Source organism: Aethalodelphis obliquidens, unplaced genomic scaffold (genome assembly GCF_003676395.1).
Source record: "Aethalodelphis obliquidens isolate GAN/ISIS:26980383/991018 unplaced genomic scaffold, ASM367639v1 scaffold1, whole genome shotgun sequence".
NCBI lineage: Eukaryota > Metazoa > Chordata > Mammalia > Artiodactyla > Delphinidae > Aethalodelphis > Aethalodelphis obliquidens.
Genome location: NW_020837945.1, coordinates 68,079,221 through 68,096,169, shown reverse-complemented (window position 1 = coordinate 68,096,169; position 16,949 = coordinate 68,079,221). Strand labels below are relative to the sequence as shown.

Below are 16,949 nucleotides of genomic sequence, written 5' to 3'. Positions count from 1 at the left end.
GTTGGCCAAAATATTCGTTTGGGTTTCTCCATGTTCCAGAAAAACCCAAACGAAATTTTTGGCCAGGCCAATGTTTTGAAATGTAAATTCCATTATAGAACTCTCTAGTGTAAAATTCTCCAGAGTGTGGCCTTTGCCTACAACATGATGAACTTCAAACCCTTTACTTCTGCTTAGAAGGCTTGTGTGGTATGGCTTACCTCTCTGGCTTCATCTATCACCACTCTCACCAGATCTAAGCTACTCTGGGTTTTCAGTTGCTTGAATGCAGCAGGCTCTCCCCGCCATTACTGGGCTTCTCCTCCATGGTTCTCTCTGTCTTTCTAATGTATTCTTCCTTCTGCCCATTATAGTTAGGTAACTCTCATCCATCAGGTTCCAACTTAGATGATGCAACTCCAGGAAGCTCTACTTGACCACCAAAATCTGGTTAGGTGCTTCTCCTCTGAGCTCTCAAAGCAACTGTAGATCTTTGGTTATAGCCCTTACCACCCTGTTTTACAACTGTTTGTCTGTATCCTTTGGGACACTGTAAGTTCTGTCTGGTCAGGAACCATGTTTACTTCAGGGCCTAGCACACTGACAGATACATAGGAGTTCAAAATATATTTGTTAAATTAGTAAGTAAATACATGAACTAATATGAAGTACATCATAATCTGGTCCTTTATCTTTCCAGTCTCATTTTCTGCCACTTGCTACCTACACCCAAACACATATTTACACCACTCTAGTCACAGCAAATTACGTGCAGTTCCCTGGACATACTGAGCTCTCATACCTTCTCTGCCTTCTCACTTGCTGTTCCTTCTATAAGGAAACTTAATCCGCTTGAACATTCAGTCAAGCCTTCCCTGACTCCTCAACTTCTCCCCAAAGCCAAGTCAATTAGGCCTTCTAAGCTCTGTATATCCTTATTTGTATTATAATGATCTCATCAGTGATCTTACCAAATCCCAGTGCTTAGCAAGGTCCTTGATATATAGTAAACACTTATAAAAAGTTTTCTGAATGCAGAAGGAAATAATAAACAGGCACATGGGGAGAGAGGATATATATATATATATATTTTTTTTTTTTTTTTTTTGCGGTACGCGGGCCTCTCACTGTTGTGGCCTCTCCCGTTGTGGAGCACAGGCTCCGGACGCACAGGCTCAGCGGCCATGGCTCACGGGCCCAGCCGCTCCACAGCATGTGGGATCTTCCCGGACTGGGGCACGAACCCACGTCCCCTGCCTCGGCAGGCGGACTCTCAACCACTGTGCCACCAGGGAAGCCCCAGAGGGGATATATTTAAGGAGATCTAAGAGTGGACTAGGGCTTGACTCTAGAAATAAAGAGAAAGGACCCAGGAGAATATTTTGAAAAGATCAACGTCCCTTATGAATAGACTAAACATACAGAGAGTAGGAAATGAAAAGGATAAATCATGGGTGATACCGGTTTATAAGGTGAGAGAACACGGCCAATGACAGGGAAACTGCAAGGGAGACAATGGGCTTCACACCTACCAACACATGCTTAACAAATATTTATCGTGGATCGTGACGTTCAGCTTTTTATACTGGTACCTAGAAAATACACCACAGTGCTTAACTGTATGGACAGGAAGAGCAAAGTTAAGAAATAACCTTACATGTAGCAATAATACATTTTAAACTTCATAACTTCCAAGAAAGGGTCAGTTTTAAATAGGCATCTCCATATTACATGAAAGGAAAGCACATGTATGAATATGTATGGATTAGTCCTCTACTTCATAAGAAGTGGTCTGGTATACAAAAAGTAGAGTGAAGATGATGGGGATAAAAGACAAAATACAACAGGAAGAAAATAAACTTCAAAATACCTGCATATAATACAGTCTCTATGCGATCTTTAATGTGGGCCCTGCTATTCTCTGAAGCAAGAAGAGGCGCCGTCCCATTGGGAGCTGGAACAACAAGTGGTCCAACTAAAAATGCACATGCTCCCCCAAGATAACTGAGCATTGATGCAATAGCTGTGGCAGTGGCCCGCTCGTCTGCAGAGAACCACGTTGTGGAGAGGAATGGAGCTGCGTTCATTACAGTCGGACCTGCCAATCCATTTAACAGCTGTCCTGCATGGATTAGTCTGCAATCAAACAAATTAAAAGGCTGTGAGGTAGCTGAGACAGGAATCTTCTGGACAAAAAGAAGTTAGCCACACTGCAGTTAACTATGGCAATAAGAATACATATCTGTAAAGACTATGACACACCTGAAATGTAAAGTATGGTGACTCTCTGTGAGGGAGATAAAATACAGCAATAGTCACCCCTTATTCATTTCACAAATATTTACCAAAGCCTCTGATTTGTGTCACATTCCAAACTAAATACTTCCAATAACTTGTTTCATTTGTTATCACAACACTACGTGGAAGCTATTATTATCCCCATTTATTGAGATATGAAAGCTTTGGCTTGGAAAGATAAAGAAACTTGCCCAAGTGCTAACAGGCAAGCTAAGATTTAGACCCAGGTTTGACTCCCAAATCCATACTCTATTAGACTGCCACTCACAGAGACCTAGTAAGTGCCGCCAGCCCTACAAATAACACAGTTCGTTGAGCTCAACATTCCACACCTACTCTGTGCCAGGTGATGGAAATACAAAAAAGAAAGTAATCATTACAGAATCTTCTAATGGAAGAGGAATCAGAGGATCTAGTCTGCACCTAACTAGTTGAATGGCCCTGGGTAATATGTCTTTGTAGGATTCCATTCCTTCTCCTCTAAAATGATGAGATTAGTTTAAATTGAATATTCATGCCTCGAGCATTTGTTAGGTTAAGGTACTATAATCACAGATCACTAGGTCCCTTCCAGTCCCAATCCTCTGACCATGACTTTAATTGTAAGGGTTAGTGAAAAGTAGTTTCTTGCTTCCATTCCAGTTGTTCTCTTGCTCATCCTTCCTCACTATTCTATTCAGTGCTCTATCCTGTTCCCTGCTGAACACGGAACGTGAAAACCCTTTTCCCACATTTCTTCCTCCACCCCCAAAATATACATTCACATTCAAGAGTAGCCTTGAAGGAGAAAAGAAGCCAGAAGTCCAAAAAGCACGGACAAGAATGGGGAACCTAGAAAAATGGTACAGATGAACCGGTTTGCAGGGCAGAAATAGAGACACAGAAGTAGAGAACAAACGTATGGACACCAAGGGGGTAAGCGGTGGCAGACAAGAATGGGAAGTGAGTCAACCTCTTCTACCTTGGAGGTAGAGGAAAGGGAAGGAACAGTGTATGTGACATACACATGATACTAACTACTTTTTCTTTCTGTTCCTTTTGCTTTTCAGTCACCATGTGGGTGCCAAATCCTCTTTTTAACAACTACCACCTTAAGCTACTTAGAAAAAGTTTTTCAAATGTACAAGGAAATAATAAACAGGCATGTGAGGAGAGGTAGGGCCCTAACGTAGAAGCATAAGTGAGTGGGAAGTGAAATATGTGAATTACATCTGCTCAAATCTTTGTATATGTTGGAAAAGTTATTCGAAGGCAAAATGGCTTTAAGCGTCGTTAATATTACTAAATTAAGAAAACCAAAGACATTTAAAATTTTTCTTGCGTAAGGGGGAAGTATTTTCTAGATGACAAACACAATGAAACTGCTTATAAACCAAATACATCCTCCAAATGCCAGAGGGTCCCCAGCTGTCATACAGAAATTTCACCATAGAAGTATTCTTGAAACACTGTCATTAAGTGGTTTTAATCATGACTCGTGATGGTACAATAATCAAACGACACATGACGGCTCATAAAGGTAACTGCTTTGACATTTAACACCTTTAATGAGGTATTCCTGAAAGACTCATCTCATCTAGAAGGAGAAGGGTTGGAATGAGTAAGATTTATTATGCCTAAAAATGTTAAGCGTAGAAGGAGAACATGGAAGAAACGACCTATTAAAAAAAAAAAAACTTGATAAAACAGTGTGAATCCTGAAAACTAAGGTATAAAACTCAAATCATTGCCATGGCTTAACTCTTTGCTACTTCTCAGTGAAATCACGAATAGACTATTTTCCAAGGAGCAAACATAAGTCATAGAACACGTGAGCTTGAGATAAGGTAAGGATCATCCAAGTCCAGTTTACTCAATTCTCAGGTCAGAATATTTCTCACTATAACATGTATACCAGCTAAAGTAAATATCCAGAGCACGTATAGCACTAGGGACATTACAGATGGCTACTAAGTCTAAAAGGTCACCGAACTTGGAAGGCCAACCTAAAACATGAATTATCAAAGTGAAAAATCATAGGGAAAAACAAGCTGTTTTGGCGTTTCAAAATTATTCTAATTTAAATAAGTAAGTGCTTTTTTGCATTAAAGTCATCATAAATAAATGCACTCCTCATAAATGAGCTCAGTAGGAGAACTGGGACCTACAGGATTTTGAGTTACCCTCTGAATTCATGGGAAACCTGGCAGGGAAATCCAGTGCCTGCTCTTCCCAGAATCTTTAAATTTTCCAGATCTTAGTTCTGCTCCTTCTTGCACCTATATCTTAGAGTCCCTCAGGGCCTGACACTTACTAAGTGGTTATAAGCACTGCCGTCTGGTAACCATGGCATAACACCAATCTGTAATATAAAGATTTTCATGTTTGCCTGACACTGGTTTCCGTCACCTACCATTAACTTACCCTATTTTTCATCTTGTTTATGTTCTCCTTTGCTGTACAAAAGCTTTTAAGTTTCATTAGGTCCCATTTGTTTATTTTTGATTTTATTTCCATTTCTCTAGGAGGTGGGTCATAAAGGATCTTGCTGTGATTTATGTCATAGAGTGGTCTGCCTATGTTTTCCTCTAAGAGTTTGATAGTGTCTGGCCTTACATTTAGGTCTTTAATCCATTTTGAGTTTATTTTTGTGTATGGTGTTAGGGAGTGTTCTAATTTCATTCTTTTACATGTAGCTGTCCAGTTTTCCCAGCACCACTTATTAAAGAGGCTGTCTTTTCTCCATTGTATATTCTTGCCTCCTTTATCAAAAATAAGGTGACCATATGTGCGTGGGTTTATCTCTGGGCTTTCTATCCTGTTCCATTGATCTATATTTCTGTTTTTGTGCCAGTACCATACTGTCTTGATTACTGTAGATTTGTAGTATAGTCTGAATGGGAGAAAATATTTGCAAGTGAAGCAACTGACAAAGGATTAATCTCCAAAATTTACAAGCAGCTCAATATCAAAAAAAACAAACAACCCAATCCAAAAATGGTCAGAAGACCTAAATAGACATTTCTCCAAAGAAGATATACAGATTGCCAACAAACACATGAAAGGATGCTCAACATCATTAATCATTAGAGAAATGCAAATCAAAACTACAATGAGGTATCACCTCACACCAGTCAGAATGGCCATCATCAAAATATCTACAAACAATAAATGCTGGAGAGGGTGTGGAGAAAAGGGTACCCTCTTGCACTGTTGGTGGGAATGTAAATTGATACAGCCACTATGGAGAACGGTATGGGGGTTCCTTAAAAAACTAAAAGTAGAACTACAAAAAAAAAAATTAAAAGAAAAAAAGAACTACCATATGACCCAGCAATCCCACTACTGGGCATATACCCTGAGAAAACCATAATTCAAAAAGAGTCATGTACCACAGCGTTTATTGCAGCTCTAGTGACAACAGCCAGGAGATGGAAGCAACCTAAGTGTCCATCAACAGATGAATGGATAAAGAAGATGTGGCACATATATCCAATGGAATATTACTCAGCCATAAAAAGAAACGAAACTGAGTTATTTGTAGTGAGGTGGATGGACCTAGAGTCTGTCATACAGAGTGAAGTAAGTCAGCAAGAGAAAAACAAATACCGTATGCTAACACATATATATGGAATCTAAAAAAAAAAAAAAGTCATGAAGAACCTAGGGGCAAGACAGGAATAAAGATGCAGACCTACTAGAGAATGGACTTGAGGACACGGGGAGGGGGAAGGGTAAGCTGGGACAAAGTGAGACAGTGGCATGGACACATATACACCACCAAATGTAAAATAGATAGCTAGTGGGAAGCAGCCGCATAGCATAGGGAGATCAGCTCGGTGCTTTGTAACCACCTGGATGGGTGGGATAGGGAGGGTGGGAGGGAGGGAGACGCAAGAGGGAGGAGATATGGGAACATATGTATATGTATAACTGATTCATTTTGTTATAAAGCAGAAACTAACACACCATTGTAAAGCAATTATACTCCAATAAAGATGTTAAAAAAAAAAAAAAGCCTTGGGGGAAAGAAAACTTACCCTATTTTATGAAATTAACTTGTTTGTAAAAATATATTTAAAAATAATTCAGTTATATATATAAAATCTTGTTTTCCCATTTAATAGTAATGCAGAGGTTTTTTTTTTTCTGGAAAAGTACTGGCCCTAAGACATAATAAAATCATACAAACATTACCGTAAATTCTTTAAAATGACAATTAAGGAGAGGAAATAATTATAAATGGTTCAATACAAGTTGTATTATTTAATTCATTTAACAAAGAGATACTGAGTATTCACTGTGTATTGGGTAGGCACTGTGATAGCCATGGGTACATGGGAATATAAAATTAAAAAGCTAAAGCTTTTTAAGTAGAGTAGTTGAAGAGTAACCTACCAGTACTCTATCAGGAATATAAAGAAAAATAAGGCAATAATTAGGCCTAAGCTTGTGGGGCCTGGGACAAGAGTACTAGTAGAGGTCCCTGCACACCCTCCTTCTCCTCTGACCTCTGGTTCTGATCTATAACATCAGGGGCTTCACATACATGCACATGAACCTTAAGGTCCAACTCCATCCAAGCTCCATCTATCCCCTTCCAAACACCTGCCCCTTAGCTACCCCTTGGGCCTAGGGAGCACACCCCAGGGATGCAGTTCACTCTTGGAAGAACAGACCTGGGAAAGAGGTATGTTGCAGGGATTGCTGGGGTCTTGTGTAGCTTGAAAGTGGTGATGGGCAGGGCAGACACATCTCTTCGGCTCTACAGACTCCTCACCCCATAAGGAATGGCAAAACTGAAGGAAAACCAGAGTGAACACTCTTAGGCATGGAGTCCAGGACAAGGACCCGGTGGCACTACTGGCAACAACAGTGAGGTACAGAGGAGGGATGGTTTGGAGGGATGTTAAGGTGGTATAATAGATATAGTTAAGTGAATGACTGGATATAAAGGGGGGTACCCATAACTGTAGAAATGTCCAATAAGTGGTTGACTACAGGTTGCAAGCTAAGGAAAGAGGTCTGAGATGAGAGATATACATTGGGTTTGGGGAACAAACTCTGGAGAATACCATCATTTAAATAGTCAGGGGAAGAGGAGTCTAGAAAGACAATTGAGAAGGAGTAATTATAGAGGCAGAAAAAAAATAAAACAGGAAAACCTGGTGTCATAGTAACTAAGGAGAGAAGGGTTTAGAGAAGATGAAAGTGAGGTACCAATAATTTCAGATCAAACAGAAAGAGGGTTTAACTGAAATGTAACCACTGGATTCGGCAACAAGGAGGTCTTGCATGATCTGAGCAGAAGCAGTTTCAGGAGACTGCTGAGGATGGAAGTTGGATACATGAGAAAATGGAAATTTACAATTAGACTATTCATTCTAATTGTTAAAAACAGATGCCAGAACAAAAATTAGGTATATGAACTTGACAGTATGAAAAGGAAAAACACCCAGCTTACATGAACAGTCTGAACTTAAAAGTCTCTCTGCCTTCACATGCTGAAAGATAAATGCAACTTGTTGTGATTGTCCTAATGCTTTTGAAGCACTCCTGAAGGAAGCTGGCTTTCAGAAACTCATACCGATTGATCTGGGCTGACTGTTAAAAACAACATGGACATATATACACTACCAAACGTAAAATAGATAGCTAGTGGGAAGCAGCTGCATAGCACAGGGAGATCAGCTCGGTGCTTTGTGACCACCTGGATCAGTGGGATAGGGAGGGTGGAAGCGAGGGAGACGCAAGAGTGAGGAGATATGGGAACATATGTATAACTGATTCACTTTGTTATAAAGCAGAAACTAACACACCATTGTAAAGCAATTATACTCCAGTAAGGATGTAAAAATAAAAAAACCCAAAAAAACAACAACACAGAACAACAAAAGAGGTGTGATTCACAACCTTCCGTTAAGTGAAGTAGATCACATAACTTAACGTTAATTTTTCTGTCATGATTACATGCTTCAGTTTTTTTTGCAAGTAGCAGTTAAGTTCCTTGTGGGTAAGGACCACGGTTTCTAAACTCCCCAGAGTGCCTCCCAGGGTGCGAAGGCAGTGTGGATGCTCTCCAGGATCCAAGTACAGGGAAGTGGGGTCACCGAAATACACAACTAACCTGTGTTGTACAAACCTCACAAGGTTCCACCACATACATCACATCAGTTCCACTTGTAAATTTTAAAAAGCTTCTATTCAGCAATACAAAAAACAAGGTGATTAATATTTGGGAAACAAAACTTTTAGAAAAAGAAAATGAGAGTGGTTAGAGCGAGGCCAAGGCTTTAGCACTGTCTCCAGCACAGTGCACCCGGGGAGGGCAGGCAGAAGTTAGCAGCATGAGGACGTAGTTTTGTCTCCTGGGCTAAAAGCTCTGTAGCAGAAAGGGAGCTCTCTGGAAGCTGACTAGTTAATTCAAGGGGTCTAACTCTTGCTTCCTTGCCTGAAACTTCATGCCTGATGAAGATGGGTATACTCGTATATTCACAGTTAGGAGACTGCAGGTGTCCTGACCTTTGCAGGTCAAGCCCTGACAGACGTGCCAAGGCGCAGGGGTGCTGCTCTCCTTCATCCCAGTCTCCTCTCACTGGTCCCTTAATTGACTCCCTCTCCTTGTCTCCCCCTCCCCACCCAACTTCCTTTTCTTCCCTTCTCCCTTGGGTCTTTTTTCTTTGTCCCTTTTTTTTCTCCTTACATAGCTTCTGCCTACTTCTGAGGCCTAGTTTACACTGTCCCCACAGGCCAGGTGGAAAATAGGGGAATTTCCCTTGTGGGCTGAGAAGAAGATTAGATCAGAGCTTTGGGAGTTTTTCCAGCATCAGCAGAACCAGATGGTAGAGACTAGGAAGTGGGAGCGGCCCACCAGTGTCGGTACTGCTGAGGCTGGCTGGCCCACGGCAGGCATGAGGACACCTAGCATGGCCTGGCCACATCTGCCCCGGCCCTGGGCACGTCAGCCCTCAATTGCTGCCCCTGCCCATGGAGAGGCCAAGGCTCAGGGGCACGTAGTGTGGCATTTCTGCACAGCTGCATTCCTTTTCTTATTATTCAATATACTATAGCTTTTCAAACAAATGCCAATAGCTAAAGTTCAAACTGAAGACCTGTAAGTTCATGTGTTTTCATGTACTTGACATTTTAGCTTGTATTTAATGATATTCTGGTATCCCAACCTTTTGCTTCCTGACATTCTGGAACAAATACCCATGATTCTTAAATTATTTTCTACTTAGAATAATACGATGTTTTAGAATTTGAATTTTTATAGTTGGAAGAGACTTCAAACCTCAGCTAGATAACCCACCCTCTTGATTTTATAGAAAAACCGAGTTCCAGAAAAGCTAATAATACATTTAAAATCACACTTATTTTATAACTTATTTATAACTTTCTTTTCTTCAAAAAGTATTTGTGAGGGGAGTTTCAAAGTCATATAACTAGCTAATGGCTAAACCAGGACTAGAAATCAAAATTAAATGTGATTTCACCAGTCCACAAATTTTTTTTTTTTTTTTGCAGTATGCGGGCCTCTCACTGTTGTGGCCTCTCCCGCTGCGGAGCACAGGCTCCAGACGCACAGGTCCAGCGGCCATGGCTCATGGGCCCAGCCGCTCCGCAGCCCGTGTGATCCTCCCGGACCGGGGCACGAACCCGTGTCCCCTGTATCGGCAGGCGGACTCTCAACCACTGAGCCACCAGGGAAGCCCCCTTTTTTTTTTAAGTTTAATTTTTTTTAATACAGCAGGTTCTTATTAGCTATTTATTTATTTATTTATTTATTTATTTATGGTTGCATTGGGTCTTTGTTGCTGCACATGGGCTTTCTCTAGTTGTGGTGAGTAGGCGTTACTCTTTGTGGCGGTGCACGTGCTGGCATATTTTTATTCTATGCAGAGATGTACTTTATAAACCTTTATTATGACTAGCACTGGGGATAACATTAGAGAGTTGGCTTTTTAGAAACTGAGCAGGTATTTCCTCAGTGTAAATCCAGCATTCTTAACTTAAATTCTATGTATTTTTAATGAGAAATGATTTAGAATAAGAATACTTATCTCTAACACTCAATATGCCAATGGTTCACAAGCTTTCTCCCAATTCCCCATTCCTAATCATCCTGCATGAGAATAAACTCATGTGTTACAGGATTTCCTGGATATTGAAAATGATCTAAAGTGCTAGAAGTAGTTTTCCTTTATTTAGCCCAAAAAGGCAATAAAAAGGGTCAGAGATGCTATGAATTAATTACAGGAAAAAGGAAGTTAGGAAGGGAGAAACAGACTGAAATGGTGAAAAGGAATGAGCTTTCTAAAGATTTTTACCATAGCCTCAGTTTTCTTTTATGAAAACCTACTTCCCTTTTGTACCCTTTAATAATTTTGGCCAATTATGATCCAATTAAAAATATCTACTGCATATCTACTATGGTCAAGGCACCTACAGCAGACACTAAAGGGAATATAAAGATAAGAACTATAGTCTTGGCCTAAAGAAGCTTATAATAATAACATATCAAGTACAGTTACAGAAAGTTCATTAAAAAACACAATGAAAAGAATATTGGGTTAGATATCAAAAGACTCAGCTTCTAGACTTATCTAAATTTATTAACTGTATAATCTTTGGTGAATCACTTATTCTCTTTCATTTCAATTTCCCCAAACGTACTTTATCTCACAGGATTTTTATTAAGGCCAAATACGATAATCTCTCAGCAAAGCTCGGGAGAAAAATGGACTTAGTCCTGGTCCGAGAGAGACCTACCTCCCCCCATTTTGTCTCATAACGTTTTTTTTGTCTCATAACTTTTATTTTGTCCTCTTAGTTTAAAAGTATTTTATATATATACTCGTAGTAGAAAAGAAGTCCATAGAGAAGAAAAAGTCCATAAATTCAATGATTCAGTAACTCATATAACCATTCCTAATATTTTGATTTTTCAGTCTTTTTTTCTTTCAGTTTTTTTTTTCCAATGCATCTCTCAATCAAGACAGGCACAGGTAATCATAGATATCAAATTGAATATACAGTTTTATGCACTAAATCATTTTAACTTTATAGTGTATAATAAGCATTTCTCATTTCATTCTTTATATCATAATTGTTAATAGCTCCACTGATAGTCTATCATACAGATGTACAAAAACTCATTTAACATTTTCCTAATGTTTGTTACTTATTTGTTAATATTAATAATGGTGTTGTGATAACCTTTGTATAAAAATATTTGCCATTTCCAAATTATTTCCTTAGGGTCGATAAGTCAGAGGGTATGAACATTTTAGATCTTATGAAATATACTCCAAAGTTGTATTTCAGAAGAGCCTGTAGCAATTTACAGTCCCATCAGTAGTGGTCAACAGTGCCTGCCTCACCAGCATTGAATACCACTATTTAAAAAATACTCACCTAAAAATAAAGAAAAAAATTTAAAAAATTTTTTAATAGAAAAATAAAAATTACACACAAAGTTGGTGTGTTAGTTTTCTATTGCTGTTATAACAAATTACCACAAACTTAGTGGCTTTAAGACAACACTCATTTATTCTCTTACATTTCTGTAAATCAGAAGTCCAACATGGGTCTCACTGAGCTAAAGTCAAGGTGTGGCATGGCTATGTTCCTTCCTGGAGGCTCTAGAGAAGGATATGCTTCGTCGTTTTTCCCAGCTTCTAGCAGCCACCTGCATTCCTTGGCTCCTGGCCCCCCTCTTCTGTCTTCAAAGCCAGCAACAGTGGTTTGAGTCCTTCTCACACTGCATCTCTCTGACTTCCTCTTCTATCTCTCCTTTTAGGACTTTTGTGATTACATTGGGCCCACCTGGATAACCCAGGATAATCTCCCTATTTTAGGGTCAGATGATTAGCAAACTTAATTCCACCTACTATCGTAGTTCTCTTTTGCCACGTAACAGAACACATTCACGGGTTCCGGGTATTAGAACATGGACATCTTTGGGGGATGGGGGTATTATTCTGTCTGTCACACTAGGTAAGGCCAAAAGGGATCTCCTTGTTTTTTTTTTTTTTTTTTTTGTGTGTGTGTGTGTGTGTGTGGTTTTTTGCGGTACGCGGTCCTCTCACTGCTGTGGTCTCTCCCGTTGGGGAGCACAGGCTCCGGACGCGCAGGCTCAGCGGCCATGGCTCAGGGGCCCAGCCGCTCTGCGGCATGTGGGATCTTCCTGGACCGGGGCACGAACCCGTGTCCCCTGCATCAGCAGGCAGACTCTCAACCACTGCGCCACCAGGGAAGTCCAGGAATCTCCTTGTTTTAATTTGCATTTCTTTTTTTGACTACTGGACTTTTTTCCCATTGGTATATTATAATTTTTCTTATTTTGAATGAGTGCTTAATATATTTATTTGTATTATTTACCTGTTCTTGCCCTTATTTTGACAAATATTTTCTCCTGTTGGTCAATTTTGTTTTAAGCTTAACAATTTGTACACTCAACAGTTTGTAAGTGGTCAGATCAATTTTTCTCTTTATAATTTTCCTGTTTTTCATGCTTTAGAAAAAAATTCCTATGTAGAGATCAGATAAATATTCCTATATATTGTTTTCCAACTAAATATTTAACCATTTAATTCATCTGAATTTATTTTGATGCATGGTATAAAACGAGGATCTAAACTGACCTTTTCCTCCTAAATGGCCAGTTTGCCTGTGGTAGAGACAATAAACTATCCCCCAGTGTCCATTCTCTCTATTTTCCTTTTAATTACAGAGCACCCCAAGTCTGTGCTGGGGTGAGCTACAGTCTGCATTTCCAAGCTCCCCCTGCAGTGAGGTGGGGTCTTGTTACCAAGTTTGGGCCAATGTGATGAGAGCAGGAGGATTTCAAGGTCACCTCCTTGAGGATAAAATGCTCTCCCTGGTCTCCCTCTCCCTCTTCCTGTGGGATGAAATGTTACTACAGTGTGGATAAATCCACTCTGGACTGTCCTGCCAAGGCATCTCCCTAGGGAAGCAACAAGATAAAGGGAACTTAGGTTCCTTTGTAGAACAGAGGTGCCTAGGCCCTGGCCCACCTGCCAACTCTGGACTATCACATAAGAAAGAAATACTATCTTGTTTCAGCCATTATATTTTGAGACTCCTCACTATAACAGCTTAACTGTTCCCTGATCGAGAAATTAGCTCCAGAATTAGGATTCTGCATTCAGAAAGGCATAACATAGTTGGCACTGATTTAGTGGTTAGGCTGCAGGCTGAAAAGGCAGGTGACTTGTGAGATGCAGCAAAACCACTGCTTGTGATTACCTGGAACTGGCTGGAAAAAAATCAGAACACTACTCTGTTTCCTGCCCCTTGCTGCTTTTAGGATGGCACTACAAGAGAGATGGAGCCAGGCAAGTGGTAGCTGGTTTGCAAGCACAGACGGAAGGGACAAGAGCTCTGCTAAGAGGGTTTCTCTCTGCCCAAGGCCTACTATCCAAATTTAATGAGAATCCAGGAATCTGAAGCCTCAGGTTGCTTCTGTATCCTAAAATGGCAGGAAATAACATCCTTCAGAGCCTGTCTAGCAGCAAAGATCAAATTAAAGGGGTTATTTTCCTACCCAGTCCTTTTTTCAGATGGCATCCTGGTAGCCACCACGAAATTGAGGGAAAAGGGATGAGCTGAGCACAGAAGGAGTAAAGGAAAGGAGATTCAGCAGGTGTAAGAAACACAGCCATAAGTAAAAATCTTTGGATGTGGCTACCTTTACATGAACCCACTGGATGTAAATAGAGAAGTCTACTAAATGTTTGAGGGAAGTGTATCACCAAAGACACCGCAAAACGGTTCTATGAAGCTTTAAGATGCTTGATTCCTAAAGTAATCCTGAGGTCCCCAAATCAGTATCAGGCAGAAAGTGAAACACCACAGCTGTGTAGCCCCTAAGAATGGCATAGCCTCCAACTTCAGGTGTATTCACTAAGAAGAATGGACCAAAAAAGAGCCTTCCCAAGGACAAAGCCAAAATCACAAAGAACAATCAAAGGGGTCACTCCCAGAGAACCACAAAGACCTGATAGAAGCCAGAGACTCTGGATTTTGAGTTGGACACAATAACTGGACTGGACTGTGGGTCTTATCCTTTGAGGAAAGATGAATATGTTTTTTGCATGGGAAGAGGGGGTACATGGATACATGGAGACATTTGACAGCAGAGATTACTAACTGTCTCCTTACATCCATTCTCCCTTTCTTTTGTTATAGCATCCATGCATTTTTTGTTGTTATTTCTTAAATTTACTTTCAAACCAACTTTGTTACCTGGGACAGAGAACAAATCCTCCCACTTTTACAAAAAGAAATGAAATATGACATTCCATGGCAAAAATGAGACTTCCACAATCTTCCTAACAGGAAGTACTTGTTTCTAGCTGAGATTTCCTACCCAGAGGAGTACTGCTTAATTTAGTGCCAATTTAGTGCCTTGTACCATTATTTCTGTTTATGCTGTGATAGCTATATCTTTTTTTTTTTAAGCATCCTTGCATTTTAACTGGGGGCATGGCTGCTGAGCTACATTTCCAGCTCCTCTTGAGGATACGTGTGGCCATGTACTAAGTCTGTACCAATGGGATGTGAGTAGAATTGATACATACAGCTTCCTAGTTATCACCTAAAGACGTAGTCACTTGCCCTGGATGTCCTATTTCCCCTTCCTGTGGGCTACAATGAAAGCACTGATGATGAGCCAGCTTTGACCACTTGGACAAGGATATCACCCCAGGGGATGTTAGAACAACAGAAAAGGAACTTGGGTCCCTGGAACAGAGCTCTCTACATGCCTGGAGCAGCCCACTATCTCTTAGACTGTTTCTTGGTAGAAAAATAAACTTCTATTTATTGAGCTTGTGTATTTTTTTATCTCTTTACACAGCTTAGCCTATGCTTTACAAATACAGACTGTCAATAAATGTTGACTGCCAAGTTATGAATTTAAATAATGAAATCTGAAATCTGCAAACCAACATTTGTTAAGAATGTCTATTATGTTCATTTTCCCATTCTCTTTTCAGAAGTGCTTATATTTTTATATTATTTTATAAGTTAGATTTCATATTTGCAACACATATTTTTCCTAGTTTGTATTTTAATCTTCTGATTTCTTTTAGAAGCATGAGGGTTCAAATGTTTATGTAGTAAAATCTACAAATGCTTCCCTTATGATTTCTTTCACTGTTTTTATACTTGGAAAAGCAACCTCTTTAAGGATAAGATTAATTTTCCCTTACACTGTTTCATTTTAAATATGAAGCTCATCAATCCATCAGGAATATATTTTAATGCACGCTGTATGGTTAAGTATCCACATTTCTTTTTCTAATACGTAACCAATTTGCCCAAACACATAATAGATAAATCTATTTAATAAAATATGCTTTATTTAGTAACCCTACCGATTTATGTGTTTATTATTATATGTTAAATTATTACCAATGTCTACTTCTGGCCTATTTTGTTCCTGTAATCATTCTGTTGCAGATAAAATAATCTTTTACTTGTTTGTGCCTTTCCATATTAATAGGAAAAAAAAAATCTATGGCAAATCTTTATTCAGAAGAAAAGAATAAACAGACATTTGCAACAGACTTTGAATATATTCTCCATAACTTTCAACTCAGTTTACTCTGAAAATCCTATCAACATTTGTGATTATGATTATGTACAGTAAGGAGAGACACGGTTATAAATCAGGGAGGGGGTCTCAGGGGATTTCTGGATTTCTAACCTGGGTGATGGGTACACAGCTGTCTTTTTCATGATTATTTCACTAAACTGTACATAAATGTTTTATGTACTCTTCTATATGTATAGTATATTTAACAACAAAAAAAGTAAATTTAAAAATTCATATATGATATTATAGGTCCTTAGAAGAAATGTCTCAGAAATAATCACATTCCAAAGACAATCAAAAGGGGAAAAAAGTATCTTCCAAAACTCTAAAGATCACTTTACGTATCTTCTATTGGCTTTTTCCCCTGTTAAATGCTTATTATGAGGAGTTAATCTCCTACCAATCTTTCTTATCTGAATCCCAGCTGACCATCATGGAGAAATATATTCATGAAATCTGACCTCTGGAGTTTTAAGAGTCAAATTGCAAATAAAACTATTAAATAGAAATAAATCTTAATCTGCTTTAAAATAAGACATTAAAAATATTATGTGATTATACTGTAGGATGGGCAAGCACAATGCAGTTACTAGTTAAAGTGAGGATGCTATGCACCTAGGGCAGTCAGGTCGTCAAACTTAAAATGAGTATAAAATTAACTAAAGGAACTTGTTAAGACTAAATGAGTAGGACTGGGGTGGGGCCCAGGGATCTGTATTTTTAATAAGCAGCTTATCTGTGGACCATACTTTTAGAACACACTGATCAGAATCCTATGTGTTTTACAGAGAAGAGTCTTCGTTCTTAAATCTACCAATTGTTCATTTTTATATCAAAGGGTTTATATTTCTATACTGGGGAAATTTACATATAACCCTTCCTTGCCTTTCCTTCTCTTATTCTCATGATTGAAGATCTGATGTGTTCATTTTAGTTTCTCTTAACTAGTGTTTTCAGTCCAAAAGGTGATATATTCACATGGTAAAAATATTCTCAAGCAGAGAAAAGAGTATAAAACAAAAAGTAAATCTCCTTTCCACCCCAGACTTCCAGGTTCCTAGGCTTCCTC

At 39.2% G+C, this 16,949-nt stretch overlaps 1 protein-coding gene across 4 annotated transcripts in view; it reads right to left on the bottom strand.

The window, feature by feature from the left end:
- Positions 1-16,949, bottom strand: part of SLC49A4 (solute carrier family 49 member 4) — a 92,304-nt gene that overhangs the window by 60,342 nt on the left and 15,013 nt on the right. For all 4 annotated transcript variants that reach the window (XM_027106496.1, XM_027106516.1, XM_027106509.1 and 1 more), the window contains exon 3: positions 1,850-2,115. In XM_027106496.1, coding sequence (XP_026962297.1) covers positions 1,850-2,115 — 266 coding nt within the window. The remainder of the gene's footprint in view (positions 1-1,849; positions 2,116-16,949) is intronic.